This window comes from Neocloeon triangulifer, unplaced genomic scaffold, assembly GCF_031216515.1.
Source record: "Neocloeon triangulifer isolate White Clay Creek 2 clone unplaced genomic scaffold, ASM3121651v1 ptg000015l, whole genome shotgun sequence".
NCBI classification, from domain to species: domain Eukaryota; kingdom Metazoa; phylum Arthropoda; class Insecta; order Ephemeroptera; family Baetidae; genus Neocloeon; species Neocloeon triangulifer.
The window spans coordinates 3,293,638-3,308,847 of record NW_026775557.1 but is presented as its reverse complement, the minus strand read 5'-3'; the positions used below and the strand labels follow the sequence as shown (position 1 = coordinate 3,308,847).

At 40.0% G+C, this 15,210-nt stretch overlaps 6 protein-coding genes across 7 annotated transcripts; 3 read left to right on the top strand and 3 right to left on the bottom strand.

Annotated features, from left to right (window-relative positions):
- Positions 1-35: 35 nt before the first annotated feature.
- LOC132202339 (uncharacterized) lies at positions 36-2,388 on the top strand. Of its 2 annotated transcripts, none has more exons than XM_059629187.1 (5): positions 36-309; positions 1,195-1,347; positions 1,417-1,724; positions 1,783-1,930; positions 1,989-2,388. In XM_059629187.1, the coding sequence occupies exons 2-4, from the start codon at positions 1,251-1,253 to the stop codon at positions 1,828-1,830; spliced, it is 453 nt and encodes a 150-aa protein (XP_059485170.1). In that variant the 5' UTR covers positions 36-309; positions 1,195-1,250; the 3' UTR covers positions 1,831-1,930; positions 1,989-2,388. The 2 variants fall into 2 exon arrangements, with proteins under 2 accessions (XP_059485170.1, XP_059485171.1); XM_059629188.1 differs by having other exon boundaries at positions 297-376.
- A 668-nt stretch (positions 2,389-3,056) lies between these two features.
- LOC132202332 (pre-mRNA-processing factor 6) lies at positions 3,057-6,510 on the top strand. The gene is made up of 3 exons (XM_059629178.1): positions 3,057-3,211; positions 3,372-4,346; positions 4,604-6,510. The coding sequence occupies exons 2-3, from the start codon at positions 3,381-3,383 to the stop codon at positions 6,425-6,427; spliced, it is 2,790 nt and encodes a 929-aa protein (XP_059485161.1). The 5' UTR covers positions 3,057-3,211; positions 3,372-3,380; the 3' UTR covers positions 6,428-6,510.
- Positions 6,511-6,581: 71 nt separating this feature from the next.
- Positions 6,582-7,944, bottom strand: LOC132202340 (oligosaccharyltransferase complex subunit ostc-B). Its single transcript, XM_059629189.1, has 5 exons — positions 7,566-7,944; positions 7,348-7,497; positions 7,215-7,288; positions 6,938-7,155; positions 6,582-6,741 (listed from the first exon to the last, which is right to left on the bottom strand). The coding sequence occupies exons 2-5, from the start codon at positions 7,484-7,486 to the stop codon at positions 6,723-6,725; spliced, it is 450 nt and encodes a 149-aa protein (XP_059485172.1). The 5' UTR covers positions 7,487-7,497; positions 7,566-7,944; the 3' UTR covers positions 6,582-6,722.
- LOC132202338 (sialomucin core protein 24-like) lies at positions 7,707-9,519 on the top strand. Its single transcript, XM_059629186.1, has 5 exons — positions 7,707-7,976; positions 8,381-8,689; positions 8,747-8,770; positions 8,828-9,019; positions 9,074-9,519. Exons 1-5 carry the CDS (start codon positions 7,883-7,885, stop codon positions 9,166-9,168), a joined length of 714 nt encoding a protein of 237 aa, XP_059485169.1. The 5' UTR covers positions 7,707-7,882; the 3' UTR covers positions 9,169-9,519.
- LOC132202342 (LYR motif-containing protein 4) lies at positions 9,268-10,053 on the bottom strand. Its single transcript, XM_059629191.1, has 3 exons — positions 9,914-10,053; positions 9,735-9,855; positions 9,268-9,444 (listed from the first exon to the last, which is right to left on the bottom strand). The coding sequence occupies exons 1-3, from the start codon at positions 9,994-9,996 to the stop codon at positions 9,388-9,390; spliced, it is 261 nt and encodes an 86-aa protein (XP_059485174.1). The 5' UTR covers positions 9,997-10,053; the 3' UTR covers positions 9,268-9,387.
- Positions 10,054-10,551: 498 nt separating this feature from the next.
- Positions 10,552-14,913, bottom strand: LOC132202567 (vesicle-fusing ATPase 1-like). The gene is made up of 10 exons (XM_059629550.1): positions 14,762-14,913; positions 14,611-14,699; positions 14,328-14,549; positions 13,875-14,162; positions 13,486-13,819; positions 13,084-13,428; positions 12,838-13,026; positions 12,364-12,654; positions 11,962-12,305; positions 10,552-11,763 (listed from the first exon to the last, which is right to left on the bottom strand). The coding sequence occupies exons 1-10, from the start codon at positions 14,771-14,773 to the stop codon at positions 11,628-11,630; spliced, it is 2,250 nt and encodes a 749-aa protein (XP_059485533.1). The 5' UTR covers positions 14,774-14,913; the 3' UTR covers positions 10,552-11,627.
- Positions 14,914-15,210: the final 297 nt, after the last annotated feature.

Here is a 15,210-nt window from a genome sequence, read left to right as displayed (position 1 = left end):
CCACCCCAAGCCTGAGTAGTTTGAAGTTTGAAAGATGGGGAGCTAAGAAATAAAATTGAAAACCTAGCAAGAATGCAGTGCGTAAAACGTAAAATTAGAGAAAGAAGCTTTTGTACTTTTTTAATAAATAAAAAATTTTTAATTTAGCAAAAAATATTCCGAATTAAAAAAAATCAAAATTTTTTTAATTTTTTTAATGCTCCTCATGAATACTTCACTTGAGCCAGTGCCAGTAAACACAAACAGAGAAAAATATTTGTTGATCATATTTTTCATGAAAGTTCAAGCCAACAAGAGTTCAAGCTACAGGTATGAATTTAATATGTATTAATAATTCGTTTATTCTGGTGATTTTACCAAGGTTGCGCCTATGCAGGTATGTAATATATTTTTTGCGTATTTTTTGAAAACGTGGTAAAAAATCACCAAAATCTGAACAATAGAACGGCATTTAAAATATGTAAAACCGACATAAATTTCAAAAAATTCTCGTCGGTTTTTCGCGAATGGAATTCACGATTTTTAAATCTTATTTACATATTTCTGTACAAATGGTTGTAAAAGTAAATAATTTTTGTGGCCAAAATTGCTCTATATTAAGCCAGCGTATGAAAGGAGCATAAAATTAATCCGCTTTTTCAAACGTGTTATTTTATCCACTTTATTTTTTATCGTCAAGTGATCGTCAGTTTATAATAACATTTCCGAGGAATTCAAATCATTTCCTTTGCTCTTAACACATCGTTCGATGAGGAATGTAAAGATTTTCTAGACGATTGTTTATCCAAAAGCCGAAATAATTATGTATGTAGCCCAACTCAAACTTCGACTCTGTAATCGACTGATTGAGCATTCAGAGAATTCCCGGCAGAACACGTGAATCAGCGGCTGCCGTTTGTATATAATGTCTTTCCACGATTGGCATAGAGTAGAGAAACATTTTTTATGGTGGCCTTGGCCTTATTTTGATAAAATATGTACTTTGTAGAATTTCTTTAAATTATGGAGCATGATTCACTCCAGGAATTAAATTTCAATCTGGTTTTCAATCCACAACGTTTTTAATAAGCAAATTAATTGCTCTTTTTTGCGGGAAAGGTTATTCGCTTCAAGTAAACAAAACGTTTTCTCGCTTTTCTTAAAATCTAACGAAATTATTTGCTATTAATTTTTTTTCCTTAAAAATGTTTTAAGAAACTTCATAGGACTGGTTGGGATCAAAAAACCAGCAGTGTGTCGATGTTCAGAACATGGAAGACATCGGCCTCGACGGACTTCTTACCTTAAGCGAGATGCAACTGACTGACATACTCAGAACAAACAACTTGAAGTGCTCGTCTTCTTGGGGTAAGCTGATTGACACTCTATTTCGATTAAGGAGTTTTTTATTTATTAATGTGCATTGTTAATTTGTAGCCAAACCTCGACTTGCCGAGGAAATCATGGAGCAGTTGGCCGAGTTCGATGTGAGGCCCGAACCAGAGCTGAAAATGGCACGTCTCCGTTGCTTGATAAGGCAAGCTATTTGTTGGACGAAGTGCTACGCCACATTGGCTTATTGTGAAACTTGCAAGGATGCCTGCATTGAAGACAACTCGCTGCGCGGAGATCCCATCGCCTGTTCCGCTTGCAAGACAGTCATGGGTAACGTCAGGGACACCATAGTCAGAGCCTTTGTAGTGGACGTACGTGCCGATGACCAAACAGAGGCAGGAAATGACAATGTGAGTAATATAGGTTTTACTTTTGAACTTAAGTAACTTTAAAATGTTATATTGCTAGGTGTTTGATTTACGTGGGCTTGATCAGGAGACTCGCCTGATTTTGTAGGGGAAAAAGCAGTTTCGACTCCAAAGACTGCGCCATTTGAGTGTTTACCAGCTCCAGAAAATCCTGAAAAACCACGGACAAAAGCCCAAAAGCAACGACGGTAAATATTACCTTATTAATATTAAAAAAATATAATATAATTATTATATCATTTGTAGGTGTTCCGATTTTGGCCCAAGCAGTTGAAGAACTCCTCAAGACATTGAACCCATCAAAGTCTATCCCAGAGACAACGCTTGGATGTTTTGTTTGCCAGTCTGCACCAGTTGAGAGTATCCTCAGTCGCTGCTCTCATATTGGGCTATTGGAAAAAAATCGTTCTGCTGGCTATTTCCAAACTTTTCTGGACTGAGGGCAAGTACAAGAGGTGTCCAACTTGATATAAGCAACCTCAAGAAGTACAGCAAGCGTTCAAGAGTTGAAGAACACGAGACAAATCAACCAAAATATGACCGCCCATCATGATTATAACTTTGATCCAAAACTTAAGAATAGGTGCGGTCTGAGAATGCGATCTGTTTGACTTGATATTTAAATAAAAGTCTTTTGTACTTTCGATGAATCAGTTTTTTTATAATAAAAATTTATATGGACAAATGAACATATCGCTCAGCAGAATAGGATCAATCTGTTGTTGATCGCCTTCGTCTTTAGTCAAGGATACCCTGTTCTCCATGCGAGTCTTTTAACAAATTCATCTGCGTCAAACGGCTCTTACAGCTATCGAAAATAGACGATTATTTATTTAGAAATGATAAATTTTAAAATACAAATTGTATTTATAATTTTACCTGCTCGAGCTCTTTCATATTAATGCATAAACATTACTTTTATAATCATATTCACAATTTATTACTTAAAACCAGTGAATAAGCTTTACTAGCTTGCTGAAACGCATCCGCGTTGATAAATCCAAGACATACAAAATCAAGGAAAGAGGACAAAAAAATCAGAAATCAGAAAATTTTTGTTTTGACAGGTAGAAAGGTGGGCGTTTCCTTGCCTCAAACCAATGACCTCAAACCCACCCGCCCCAAGCCTGAGTAGTTTGAAAGATGGGGAGCTAAGAAATACAATTGAAAGCCTAGCGAAAATGCAGTGCGTAAAACGTAAAATTAGTGAGAGAAGCTTTTATAGTTTTTTAATAAATAAAAAATTTTAATTTAGCAAAAAAATTTCCGATCTTAAAAAAAATCAAAATTATTTTAATTTTTTAGTGCTCCTCATGAATACTTCACTTGAGCCAGTAAATACAAACACAAAGTCAACACAAAGTTCAAGTTCACACGCTGGACTGGACCTTGTTGGACTGGACAGTTCTGTCGGACATCTCAGGTCCTTCTCTTCGTCTAGTTTTCTCTTGAATTAAGAAATTATACAGGTATGCATTTAATATGTGTTAATAATTAGTTTATTCTGGTGATATATGTAACACACACTCGGAAATATGTATTTTTTCTCTTAAATACAATAATTATACACATACTTTTGATTTGAAGTTATACTTTACATTGTGGCTCATTGCTATTTTTCTCTAATAGGACATTATAATGGCCAACGTGCCAGGAGCAATCGCCAACAAAAACAAAAAGCACTTTCTTGGTGTGCCGGCGCCGCTGGGCTATGTGGCTGGCGTAGGCCGTGGTGCCACTGGGTTCACAACCCGTTCTGACATTGGTCCTGCCAGAGATGCGAACGACGTCTCGGACGACAGACATGCGCCACCAAGTAAGCGGAAGAAGGGAAAAGATGAAGATGAGGAGGACGAGGAAGACTTGAACGACTCCAACTACGACGAGTTCTCTGGCTACGGAGGCTCGCTCTTCAGTAAGGACCCTTACGACAAGGACGATGAAGAAGCCGACGCTATTTACGAAGCCGTCGACAAGAGGATGGATGAAAAAAGAAAGGACTACAGGGAAAAGAGGCTCAGGGAGGAACTGGAACGGTACCGCCAGGAGCGACCCAAAATCCAGCAGCAGTTCAGCGACCTGAAACGGAATTTGGTTGAAGTGTCCGAGGACGAATGGAGAAGCATTCCCGAAGTGGGCGACGCGCGCAACAAGAAGATACGCAATCCCAGGGCTGAAAGGTTCACCCCGCTGCCTGATTCTGTCTTGTCCCGGAACCTCGGCGGTGAAAACACAAGTTCCATCGACCCCACAAGCGGCCTAGCATCGGCCATTCCAGGGACGGCCACTGGAATGCTCACACCTACTGGGGACCTTGACCTGCGGAAGATTGGTCAAGCCAGGAATTCGCTCATGAACGTCAAACTGAGCCAAGTGTCCGACTCGGTGTCCGGTCAGACGGTGGTTGATCCCAAAGGGTACTTGACAGATTTACAGTCAATGATCCCTACCTACGGAGGAGACATCAATGACATCAAGAAGGCACGGCTGCTCTTAAAGTCTGTGCGAGAGACCAACCCAAACCATCCACCAGCCTGGATTGCTTCAGCCAGGCTTGAAGAAGTCACCGGCAAAGTCCAGGCTGCTAGAAATCTTATTATGAAGGTGAGAAATTTCTTACAATTTATATCAAGTTCAGATGTTTCAAGATTTAACTAAATTATCACATGCAAATATAAAGCAAACAATTTCATCAATTTATTAGTTAATTTAAAAAATAATTTTATTTTATTGCCTCATAACAAGTTATTGATGATTTTTTTCCATTTTTTATTCTTAATTAATGATAATTATTTGGATCTTAAAACAAACTTTATATTTCTTTGGCTGGTACAATAAATTATATTTGAATTTATTCACAGGGCTGCGAAGTGAATCAGAATTCAGAAGACCTTTGGTTGGAAGCCGCCCGCTTGCAACCACCAGACACAGCAAGGGCAGTTATTGCCCAGGCAGCCAGGCAAATCCCAACTTCAGTCAGGGTTTGGATCAAGGCGGCCGAACTTGAGACAGAGCTCAAGGCCAAGAAGAAAGTCTTCAGGAAGGCCCTCGAGCACATCCCCAACTCTGTCCGTCTCTGGAAGGCGGCTGTTGAGTTAGAGGAACCGGATGATGCGCGAATTCTGCTTAGCAGAGCTGTTGAGTGCTGCCCGACAAGCGTAGACCTTTGGCTAGCCCTGGCCAGGCTTGAGACGTACGAGAACGCCAGGAAGGTACTGAACAAGGCGCGAGAGAACATCCCGACAGACCGGCAAATCTGGACAACAGCTGCCAAGCTGGAGGAGGCAAACAACAACAGTCACATGGTGGATAAGATCATAGAGAGGGCGGTCATGTCATTGACCTCAAACGGGGTTGAAATCAGCAGGGACCAGTGGTTCAAAGAAGCCATTGAGGCTGAGAAGGGTGGTTCAGTGCTTACATGCCAAGCCCTGATCAAGAGTGTCATTGGCCATGGCGTGGACGACGAGGACCGCAAGCACACTTGGTTGGAGGACGCCGAGTCCTGTGCTAACCAGGGCGCCATCGAGTGTGCAAGGGCTGTGTACGCCCACGCCCTGGCCGCTTTCCCCAGCAAGAAGAGCATCTGGTTGAGGGCAGCTTATTTCGAAAAGGCGCATGGCACCAGAGAAACCCTCGAAACCCTTCTGCAGAAGGCCGTTGGTCACTGTCCTCAGTCGGAGGTGCTGTGGCTGATGGGCGCCAAGTCTAAGTGGTTGGCAGGAGATGTGCCTGCCGCCCGAGGAATTTTGTCACTGGCCTTCAGGGCCAACCCCAACTCTGAAGAAATTTGGTTGGCGGCCGTGAAACTCGAGTCGGAGAACAACGAGTACGAGAGGGCCCGAAGGTTGTTGGCTAAGGCTAGGGCCTCTGCGCCAACGCCAAGGGTCATGATGAAGTCGGCCAGGTTGGAGTGGGCCCTGCAGGACCTAAAGTCGGCCATGAACTTGCTCGAGGAAGGCATCGCCAAATTTGCAGACTACCCAAAGCTGTGGATGATGAAGGGCCAAATCGAGGAGCAACAGAGCCGCTTGGATGACGCCGTTGCTACTTACAATCAAGGTCTGAAAAAATGTCCACACTCAACCGTGTTGTGGATTCTGTTAGCCAATCTGGAGGAGAAGAGGGGTCATCTTACAAAGGCAAGGTCTGTGCTCGAGAAGGGCCGACTGAGGAATCCAGGCAACGGATCGCTTTGGGTCGAGGCCATCAGGGTAGAGATCAGGGCCGGCATGATGGCCATTGCCAACTCAATGATGGCCAAGGCTCTGCAGGAGTGTCCGACAGCCGGCGTGCTCTGGGCCGAGGCCATCTTCATGGAGCCGAAGCCTTCTAGAAAGACAAAGAGCGTGGACGCGCTGAAAAAATGCGAGCACGACCCCATTGTTTTGCTGGCCGTTTCCAAACTCTTCTGGACTGAGGGCAAGTACCAGAAGTGCCGCGAATGGCTAAACCGCGTCCTTAAGCTGGACTCTGACCTCGGAGACGCCTGGGCCTACTATTACAGACTGGAAGTGCTGCAGGGCACTGAGGATTCGAGGTCTGAGGTCATGAAGAGGTGTCTTGCCGCTGAGCCGCATCATGGAGAGCATTGGTGTAAAGTGTCCAAGGATATACAAAATTGGAAAATGCCTATGGACGAAATTCTACTCGCAGTGGCCCAGATGGTACCTTTGCCCATGTAATTGTAGATTTTTTTTATCGTGAATTAAATAAATTTAGTGATTATAATAATAATATTTGTAAAATTATTCTACTACAAAGAGCTAAACAATATTTCTTTTGACATAATTATAATTATTGAATAATTAGTGATAGGTAGCAATAAAACACTAAATATTTTAAGAAGAAGCATAGATAAAAATAAAATTAAAATGCTTTATTGGAAATTTACAAAAGATTCACATTCTCCCTATCTCGCTGTGTGCAGTACCAAACAATATTTAGTTCTTCATCAATGTGATAAACAAGGAATCGGAATTACGACTGAAGATATCCTCTGAAAATATAATCAGTGATCATCGTAAATATTATGACAACTGTAACTTTGTTGAAAAAAAATGGAACTTTAATATTCAAAAAAATTAAACTGAACATCTCACCGAATTTATGAATTTTGAAGATAATACCTGAGAGTTTAAAGAATGTTTAAAATAAAACCTATGCAAACATGGAATAGAAAGTAGTGAACTTACGGCAACTTCATCCTCATGAAAATCCAGCAAGTAAAGAATGAGACAAGAATGCAGATGAAACCAACAAAGATGAGCAGGAGCCTGTTTAGCTTAGGGGTTGCTGGAGAGTGTGTTTGCTCAAGGACGACAAAACCGAGTCCACCCATGGTGAAAAGGAAACTGGCGGCCAGACCTTCCATAATGTACTGTCCATTCACACGGTAAGGCATGAAAGCAACCTGGTTTTAAAATAAAAATTACCACGTAAGTACGCAAAATTATATTTGGAAAATATTACAGGTCTTGAATGTCCATTTTCATCAGTCGTGGATCCAACACTTGGCGGCTCCACAATTACGTCGTAAATTATGCCTAAATTAAGATTATGTTACATAAGTTCTGACTTAAAAATATTCCAGTGAAATTCTAACCTCCAGTGACCAGAAAATATGAAAGAACAACAAGGGCGAAAACTGTCATTGCAGAGGGCATGTGGATCCATGACGGCTTTTTGATCCGAAGGTTGGGAACTTCAAGGACCTTGAAAGGTATGCTGAAGATCGCTTCCATGTCTTCTTTATCTGCAGAAGAAATGGGTGAAATTTCTCTAGATTAATAAGTTTTTGCTTGTTAAAAATTTCTTATTTACCGGCCGGCTGACGTTTATGGTTTTATTATTTTTGTTTTTTGTTTCGCTGGCCAACTCGCTTCCTCGCTTGCTTTCTTTTGTTGGCTGCACTGAAATTGCGCTTGTTTGCCAACATCACAGAGGACGAAAATTACCAATTTCATGCGGAAAAAGTCAACACGGGTCAACAGTCAGTTGTTTTGTGATTCGTGTTTCGTGTCTGTACTCTGGATCTTGTGACCAAGCAGGAAGAAGGTTCAAAAGTCCGACCGCAACTCAATTTCTGCTGCGGTTAGAGCTTAAGACTGTCCGAAAATTGACGCCAGCCTCTCACCACCATGGCCTTCTTGAAGTTTGCAATGGCCTGCTGCGTGGCCGCCGCTATCTGCGCCCTTGCCGAGGCCCAAACTCCTCCTCAGCCTACTCCCACAGGTGAAACAAATCTGAATGATTCGTTTAATGTTTTGCAATTAAGGGGCGTCCATTAAATCACAATATTCTTAACGTTTGACATTGTAAGCTGATCAGCATATGATAAAAAATGCGTCATGCATCACTAGAAACGAAAACAATTACATAAAAGGGTTCATGCATGCACCTCATATTACAAAAAATATAATTATATAAGCTGCTTAAGTTCCTTGTTCACATTATGAATTTTTTTCCAAATACAAATCTTTCGAGTGTTTATTTTTTGAAGATTGTTTTTAGTTTTGCAATTCTTGCGACGTGCAATAATTTTTTTTCGCAAACCCTTAAAAATTAATAAATTTAAATTAAGCGTATGAATCAAATTAAAAATTCAACCTCACTATAATCAAATCATATAATTTCAGATGAATGCCCAAAGCAGAAGGACTGCGCGTCTTGTGTGTCCTTAAAGTGCACCTGGACTGTAGATGAAGGGAAAAAGCAGGCCTGCGTATTGAAGGTGATGAACTTAAATGAGATAGCCTCGCAGTTGACTAAAGCAGAGGAGTGTCCGTGGCTGGACACATGCATGAAGATCAAGGACTGCAAGTCGTGCACTGGCACCACCTACAAGAGCAACTCGACTTGCCTTTTCGACACTTCTGTTACTCTCTGCTCATTCAGCATTACTCATAGCAAGGACATGCAAAAAGTTGTCACCAATCCAGTTGATTGTATTGAAATTAAGGTTTCCAAAACAAAATTTTGTAACAACTCGTAATTTATTTCAGGCGAGGCGATCACAACCACACCTGGTATTGATTTTTAATTATGTAATAATTATGCATAATGCTTTAATGTGTCTTTGCCAGCTCCCACAACTACAAGCACTACCAGCACCTCGACAACAACCTCCACCACATCGACAACTCCCTCTACCACTAGCACGTCCACCACAACCACCACACCTACCCCAAGCACCACGACCACCACTGCTGCTCCGTCAACTACGGCTAGTCCTCCAGTGGTGCCTGGACGCAAGTTTGATGCCCCTAGCTTCATTGGTACTTAAATACATCTCATGTGAACTTGAAAAATTGATTTTTTTTATTCCACAGGAGGCATAGTGCTGGCCCTAGGGTGCATGGCCATTTCGTTTGTTGCCTGGAAGTTCTACAAGGCGCGCACCGAGCGCAACTACCACACTCTGTGATAGCATTAGGAAGGGAAGAGTCAATGAGCTGTTAATCGTTTGCCATTTCAGCGCACCGTCCAGTGGCATTCCTTTGGATCAATATGTAAAGTAATTAAAGAAAGAAATCTCTATTATTTTGATCTGTAACTCTACTTCGTGTCTGTCTGTGCCGCTTTTATTGAAATGCAATATACAATAATTATATTCGTACACTTGAACTATAGCATAATAGATTGTTTAGAGTGGCTTTTCAATCACTAACTTCTCAGTCTTGAACATCTGGCTGATCAGCGCCTGCGAAACAAGAAATTTGAAAATTGTAAACAAAAACTTGCTGCATTCTTGTTATTAAAATTAAGTAAGGAATTATCGTTTGGGTTTTAATTAGAAAAATTTAAATTAACCTTTAAATGAAATTTAGGCTTTTTTGTAAGGATAAAAAGAAATCGAGGCAATAAAATTTGACATTATATAACAAAAGCATGTACATACATAACTTGAAATTTAATTTCTTATTAATTAACGCTAAATATGTAGTGAGTCAATCACTCTTATTTTATCATGGACTTCTATTAAGATTTTACCTGTCTTTTAATTAATTCTAATTGCTGGAATCCAAATTTAAGTTCCTTCTCTATTGACGCTCCATCGGCGAGGGTCTTGTTTTCTTTAAATGCATCCCTCATTCTTCTGACAGCGTAATTTCTATTGGAAGGAAAATTAATTTTTAAAAAGTATTAAATATATATTTTAAGACCAGCACCTGAAGTTGTAGTCAGCAAATTTCTGTCCTTCTCGCAGTAAATTTTTATAGAGTTCCAAAACTTTGACTCTGCTGGCAGCCATAGTGAGCGTAAATTGGAGAGAAAAGGGGCTGGGCCCGGCTGGAAAACCAAAAACAAACACGATCAACAAAAATTTTCAAATATGATTTGGCGCGAGAACAAAATTTTTTGTATAAAATGTGCCGTCTTTTCCCTTATAGACCTATATTACTAAGTTTAGTTTTTAATTCTTGAAATTTTGTCATTTTTTTCTGTTCATACAAAATAAAATAAAAAATATCCAATCTCCGTTTATTAATATAAACTTTCCATGGGACTACGTATAGCCATTATTTTATTTTCACCACTGGCTGTAAACGTTTACTGATATTCTCATCTCACTTAAAATTTGGGGAAGATAAGATGATGCGGTTTGTAGTTTTCAACTTTTTATTAATGTCAACGTTCATAGCATTTTAATTTTTAATACATTTCAGTTTTTTATATAGTATTTACATAATATATTATTTTAATTGAAATAATTAACAGCAATTAACGGTTTCATAAATATTTTCTATGTAAAATTTTATTTACAAAACAATAAAAAATGATTTAATTAAATTTAATTAGTTCTACCGTAACAACTTGTGTTGGGTTCACTTTCAGATATTTAACAGGAAAATACACGAAAATACAATGGAACTCAGCAAACAATAAAAAAATTGACAACAGCTACAAATATGTTCATCAAAATGTCTCTTTGGGGTCAATTAATTAGATGTTGCCCAAATTTATCACTATTAAGCATATTTTTTTTTCTTGTATTTGTATAGTACGTCCAGCTACTATTTAAGTCGTTTAGAGTCACGAGAATACATACATAGAGTAACACCAGGGATAATGATGCACGCATAACGACAGAGATAGAGCGCATAACAGACATTAATTTGTTTTCAACAATATTCCATTATTTATAAAATGGAATTGGAATGTAAATTCTCAATAAGCAATTTATTTGTGATTAAATTTGCGTCCATTATTTTGCTTATTTCTTTTCTATTTTGGCTACTTTGACAGAAGGCTTGAATTGACCCTTTTATTGCTACAGATCCTCTGAATGAACTTGCTAGACAAGACACACTTTAACGCTTTCAATCATACTAATAATTTACAAACCCCTTGTCCTGACTTCATAGCTACACCCTCGCTCGCAATTTATTAATATGAGGCAGAAGAATTTCCATAGCATCGATATGAGCCAGAGGATTGAACACGCCTACAGCTTCTTATGTACAATTTTTGTTGTGCACCTTCTTGGACTCATTAGGTTAAACTACTAATTTTTCATTATTTTCATCACTCATCGGATGGCTCAAGGAGTCGATTCAAAGCCCACAGAACACAACTTATCAAGCTAAAAGCTTTTAGAATTTGAAAGCAATCATTATGAGCTGGTCATATATGGGGTCATAAAATCTCACTTCGTCATTGATACGATTGATATTGTGGGCAGTACTGCCTAGAGTTCCGAACGTATTCTTTAATAATCTTTAGATGATATATACCCCATTTAGATTGGAATAGGGCAATAGTACTATTATAACTTTCAAAATCAAGACTATGGGCATAGTTTGAGATCATATAGGACTCAATCTAAAATAAGTCAAGGTTTTGGTTTTTCGAGATGGCCAAGGCCATCTGGGGCTGTGGTGCTCACTGCATTGAGGACGGTGTGATCAGACCTCCCTCCTCCTCCAGTTTTGTCAGGAATTTTACGACCCGCATGTTTTCTGGTGTTTGCTTGGCCATGTCGATGAGAGCCAGCAGCTTCTTTACTCCGATGAACACCCTGAAAAAATTGAAACATATTTTAAATGCTGGATTTAAAACTAGCGTAGATTATTTATTTTTTTAACAATTGAATTGACGTAGAATCATTAACATATTTAAACAGAACTGTAAAATTAATGTTTTAAACATTTCCGCTGAAAAAAATCTATGTCTGTGCATTTTTCTACTATCAGTTTAAAATAATTATTTGACCCACTTGTGGCCCTTGACATTCTTTGCAATGTTTGCCAAGTCATGTGGTGAAAAGGCGTTGGAATCCTTCAGAACAGCCATCAGGTGTTCAGAGGTAGACAAGTTAGGCACATGCATAACGGCGGTGAATGCCGAAAGCATTTCCATGTCCTCGAGTACTTGGCGCCGGCTGCTGGTGCAGATGATGAGCAGCTTGCGGCCCTTGGGTGGTTCCTTCTTCAAGAGCACCAAAAGAGCTTGCAGCGTCAGGTTAGAGTACCTGGGCCCAATGGGGCCATAGTCGAGAAGACGCTCAATGTTGTCAACCAAGATACAGCTCAACACTGAACGATAGGCATCATCAAAGATCTGAACAAATTACATAACGATTAGAAATGATTGGAGAGAATTTTTGTGACTTTCTTACCTTCCGGATGGACAAGCATTTTGCTGACTCGGTGAATCCAACCATCTCTTCCGGAGTGCACACCTTGACAAAGGGGAAGTCTGAGATTTTGGCCAGCTGGGCTGCAATTGCCGTTTTTCCTGAGTTTGGAGGTCCCTCAATCAGGACTGAGACAAGGCCAGACCCCTCTGTGTGTTTTGCTTGCTGAATGAGGAGTTGTCCATCCTCCATCAAGGATGAAACGGGTTTGCCCCAGTTAATGACGCCGCGACCCAACAAGTGCTCCAAAGCCTCAGCACTTGTTCCAAAGGCCTAATAACATATTATGTTGTATATTGATAAAATTCTAATCAAATAATTAAAAAAAATATAATCAAAGTTATGCTAGGAATGGGATTGAAATGACCCACATATTATGGCCTGTTTTCCCCAAAGAGTAATTTTACATAATCGGGCCATAACCATGGCTGTATTAAAAATTGGAAATATTTTTACCGGTTTGATATCATGCTCTAAGGCATGCAAGAAGTCTTCCCTGTTGACTAAGAGTTTTTCCATGGCAGATGGGTCAACCTCAACTTTGGAGGCAGCCTTGATAAGCCTGTTCATGGCTGTTGATTGCGCCGCCCTGACTAGACCTTCCAACTCTGCCCCACTGAAGTTCTTTGTTTTTGTTGCCAGTTCCTTGAAAAATTAAAAAAAAGTCAGTAAAGATTACATTTTTTCAAAATATATCCTTACTTTGCAGTCAACATCCTGATTGAGCTTTTTGAATTCGCGCATACGAGCAGTATGAATGTTGAGGATCTGGTGGCGACCATGTTCGTCCGGCAGACTGATCTCCATCTGCACCTCCAGACGACCTGGTCTCATCAGGGCATCGTCAATCATGTCTTTGCGGTTGGTCATGCCGATGACCAGGATATTATTAAGCTGCTCAACACCATCAATTTTAGCCAGCAGCTGGTTGACCACCGTGTCGTGGACGCCAGTCGCACCAGCCACTGAACCTCTTGCTTTGCAAATTGCATCAATTTCGTCAAAGATAATGATGTGCAGACCACTGTTAGGACCAAGGCGTTTTTCCTAGAAAAGAAATTAAATGAAACCAAATTAATTTTTGTGTTATTAGAGCAAATTTACCTCCTCTTCGGCATCTGCAAACAAGCGTCGGATGTTTGCTTCCGACTCTCCCACGTACTTGTCGAGAATCTGGGGACCGTTCACAATTTTAGGCTCTCTTGCGTTCAGCATATTGCCAATCTGACGAGCCATCAAGGTCTTGCCAGTTCCGGGAGGACCGTACAGCAGAATGCCCTTCACGTGCTTAAGACCAAGTTGCTCAACAACCTCTGGAGGAAATACACGAGAGGCAAAGGCTCGGCGGAAGATGGCATTGAACTCCTTGTCCAGACCACCAATGCCCATCTTCTGGAAGTCCCAATCAGGGTTAATGATTGACTGACGGGGTTGAACTCTTCAAATTATTAACAATTATGTTGCAGCACAAAATTTTATCAACAAAAAAATACCCTTTGGCTTTGCCCGTGAGATTAATCCCAGACAGTTCTGCCTTCTCAAACTGGACAGCGGTGTTGCCGCGACACAATCCCATTTTTGTCTTCTGGGGTTTCACCGTAGATCCTGACATCATTGCATTGGGGTCAACGGCTTCAAGACCTTTGACCAATACTGACAGCAGAGGTTTGTCTGGATGGAACGCAAAAACTAGTTGCTGTCCAGCAGTAAGGGCGAGTCCAGCAAACTGAAGTATGAACTCCTTTGCCATCTCATCAGAGTCGAATGGCATTTGCGAAGTTCTAAATTACAAACAGATACTCTTTTAGTAGTTATTATATAACTTTAAAAGAAATTTTTAAACAAGTCGAAGCGTAACTTAAAAAGGAATTCTGTCAATAATTTTTGCACGCAGTTCTAGAACCATTTTCATCTAATGGTAATTGAAAGGAAATAATTATTCTTACTGCTTCTTCTGCAGAAAATCAACTTCAAGAATGACTCCAGACAGAAACTCATTGGGTGATTTGGGGTCAAAGTAGTGCGGCCTAACATCAATATCCTGGTTGAGCGAAAGGGTGGCCCATTTTCTCTGGGGCAAATTAAAACCAATGGTACCTCTTGCAACTTTGTCAAATTTGAGTGAAAATATAAACGATTGTCCCGGTCCTGTAGTGATGACCACATGTCTAAAAGGACGTGGCGTTAATTTTACAATATATAATATAAATTAAATTTTTTAGAACTCACTGGACATCTTTAGGGAAGTCCTCTCTGTTTGCAATTGCATAGTTTGACAGGGACAGCTCATCAGATGGGCACTTGGCCGCCTTCATTCGCTGCAGATACCAATTTCAGACAGTGAATTTCGTGCATTAAAGGGAATAAAAGCAATTTTTACCTGTGTGGCCATTGCGAAACACGACTGTAGTTCTGGAGAGCACGATGGGCACGATCAATATAGGGCTAACCAGCCAGCTATCGCAGTCGCAGAAAATTTATTGATCACTTTTCATCCAGCAAACAACATTGGAAAAGCAGAGCAGAAACTTGGCAGAAACGCCCCCATCATTGTCGCCACCTTTGCAGAGTAAAGGCTGGACGAGTAAAAATTTTCGTCACCTTTTGTGGCGCCAAAATATTATCTTGGAAATTATTTCCATATTTTATTACAATTTTTTCTGTACATACAACCAGCTCTTATAACCAGGAGATTAAATATATAAAACGAATATAAATAATAGAATTTCTGCTAGTTGTTATTATAATAATGCAAAAAAACTGAAAATTAATTATCACGAAACTATAATTTATTATAATAATAAATATCATAAATATAATGCACAACAA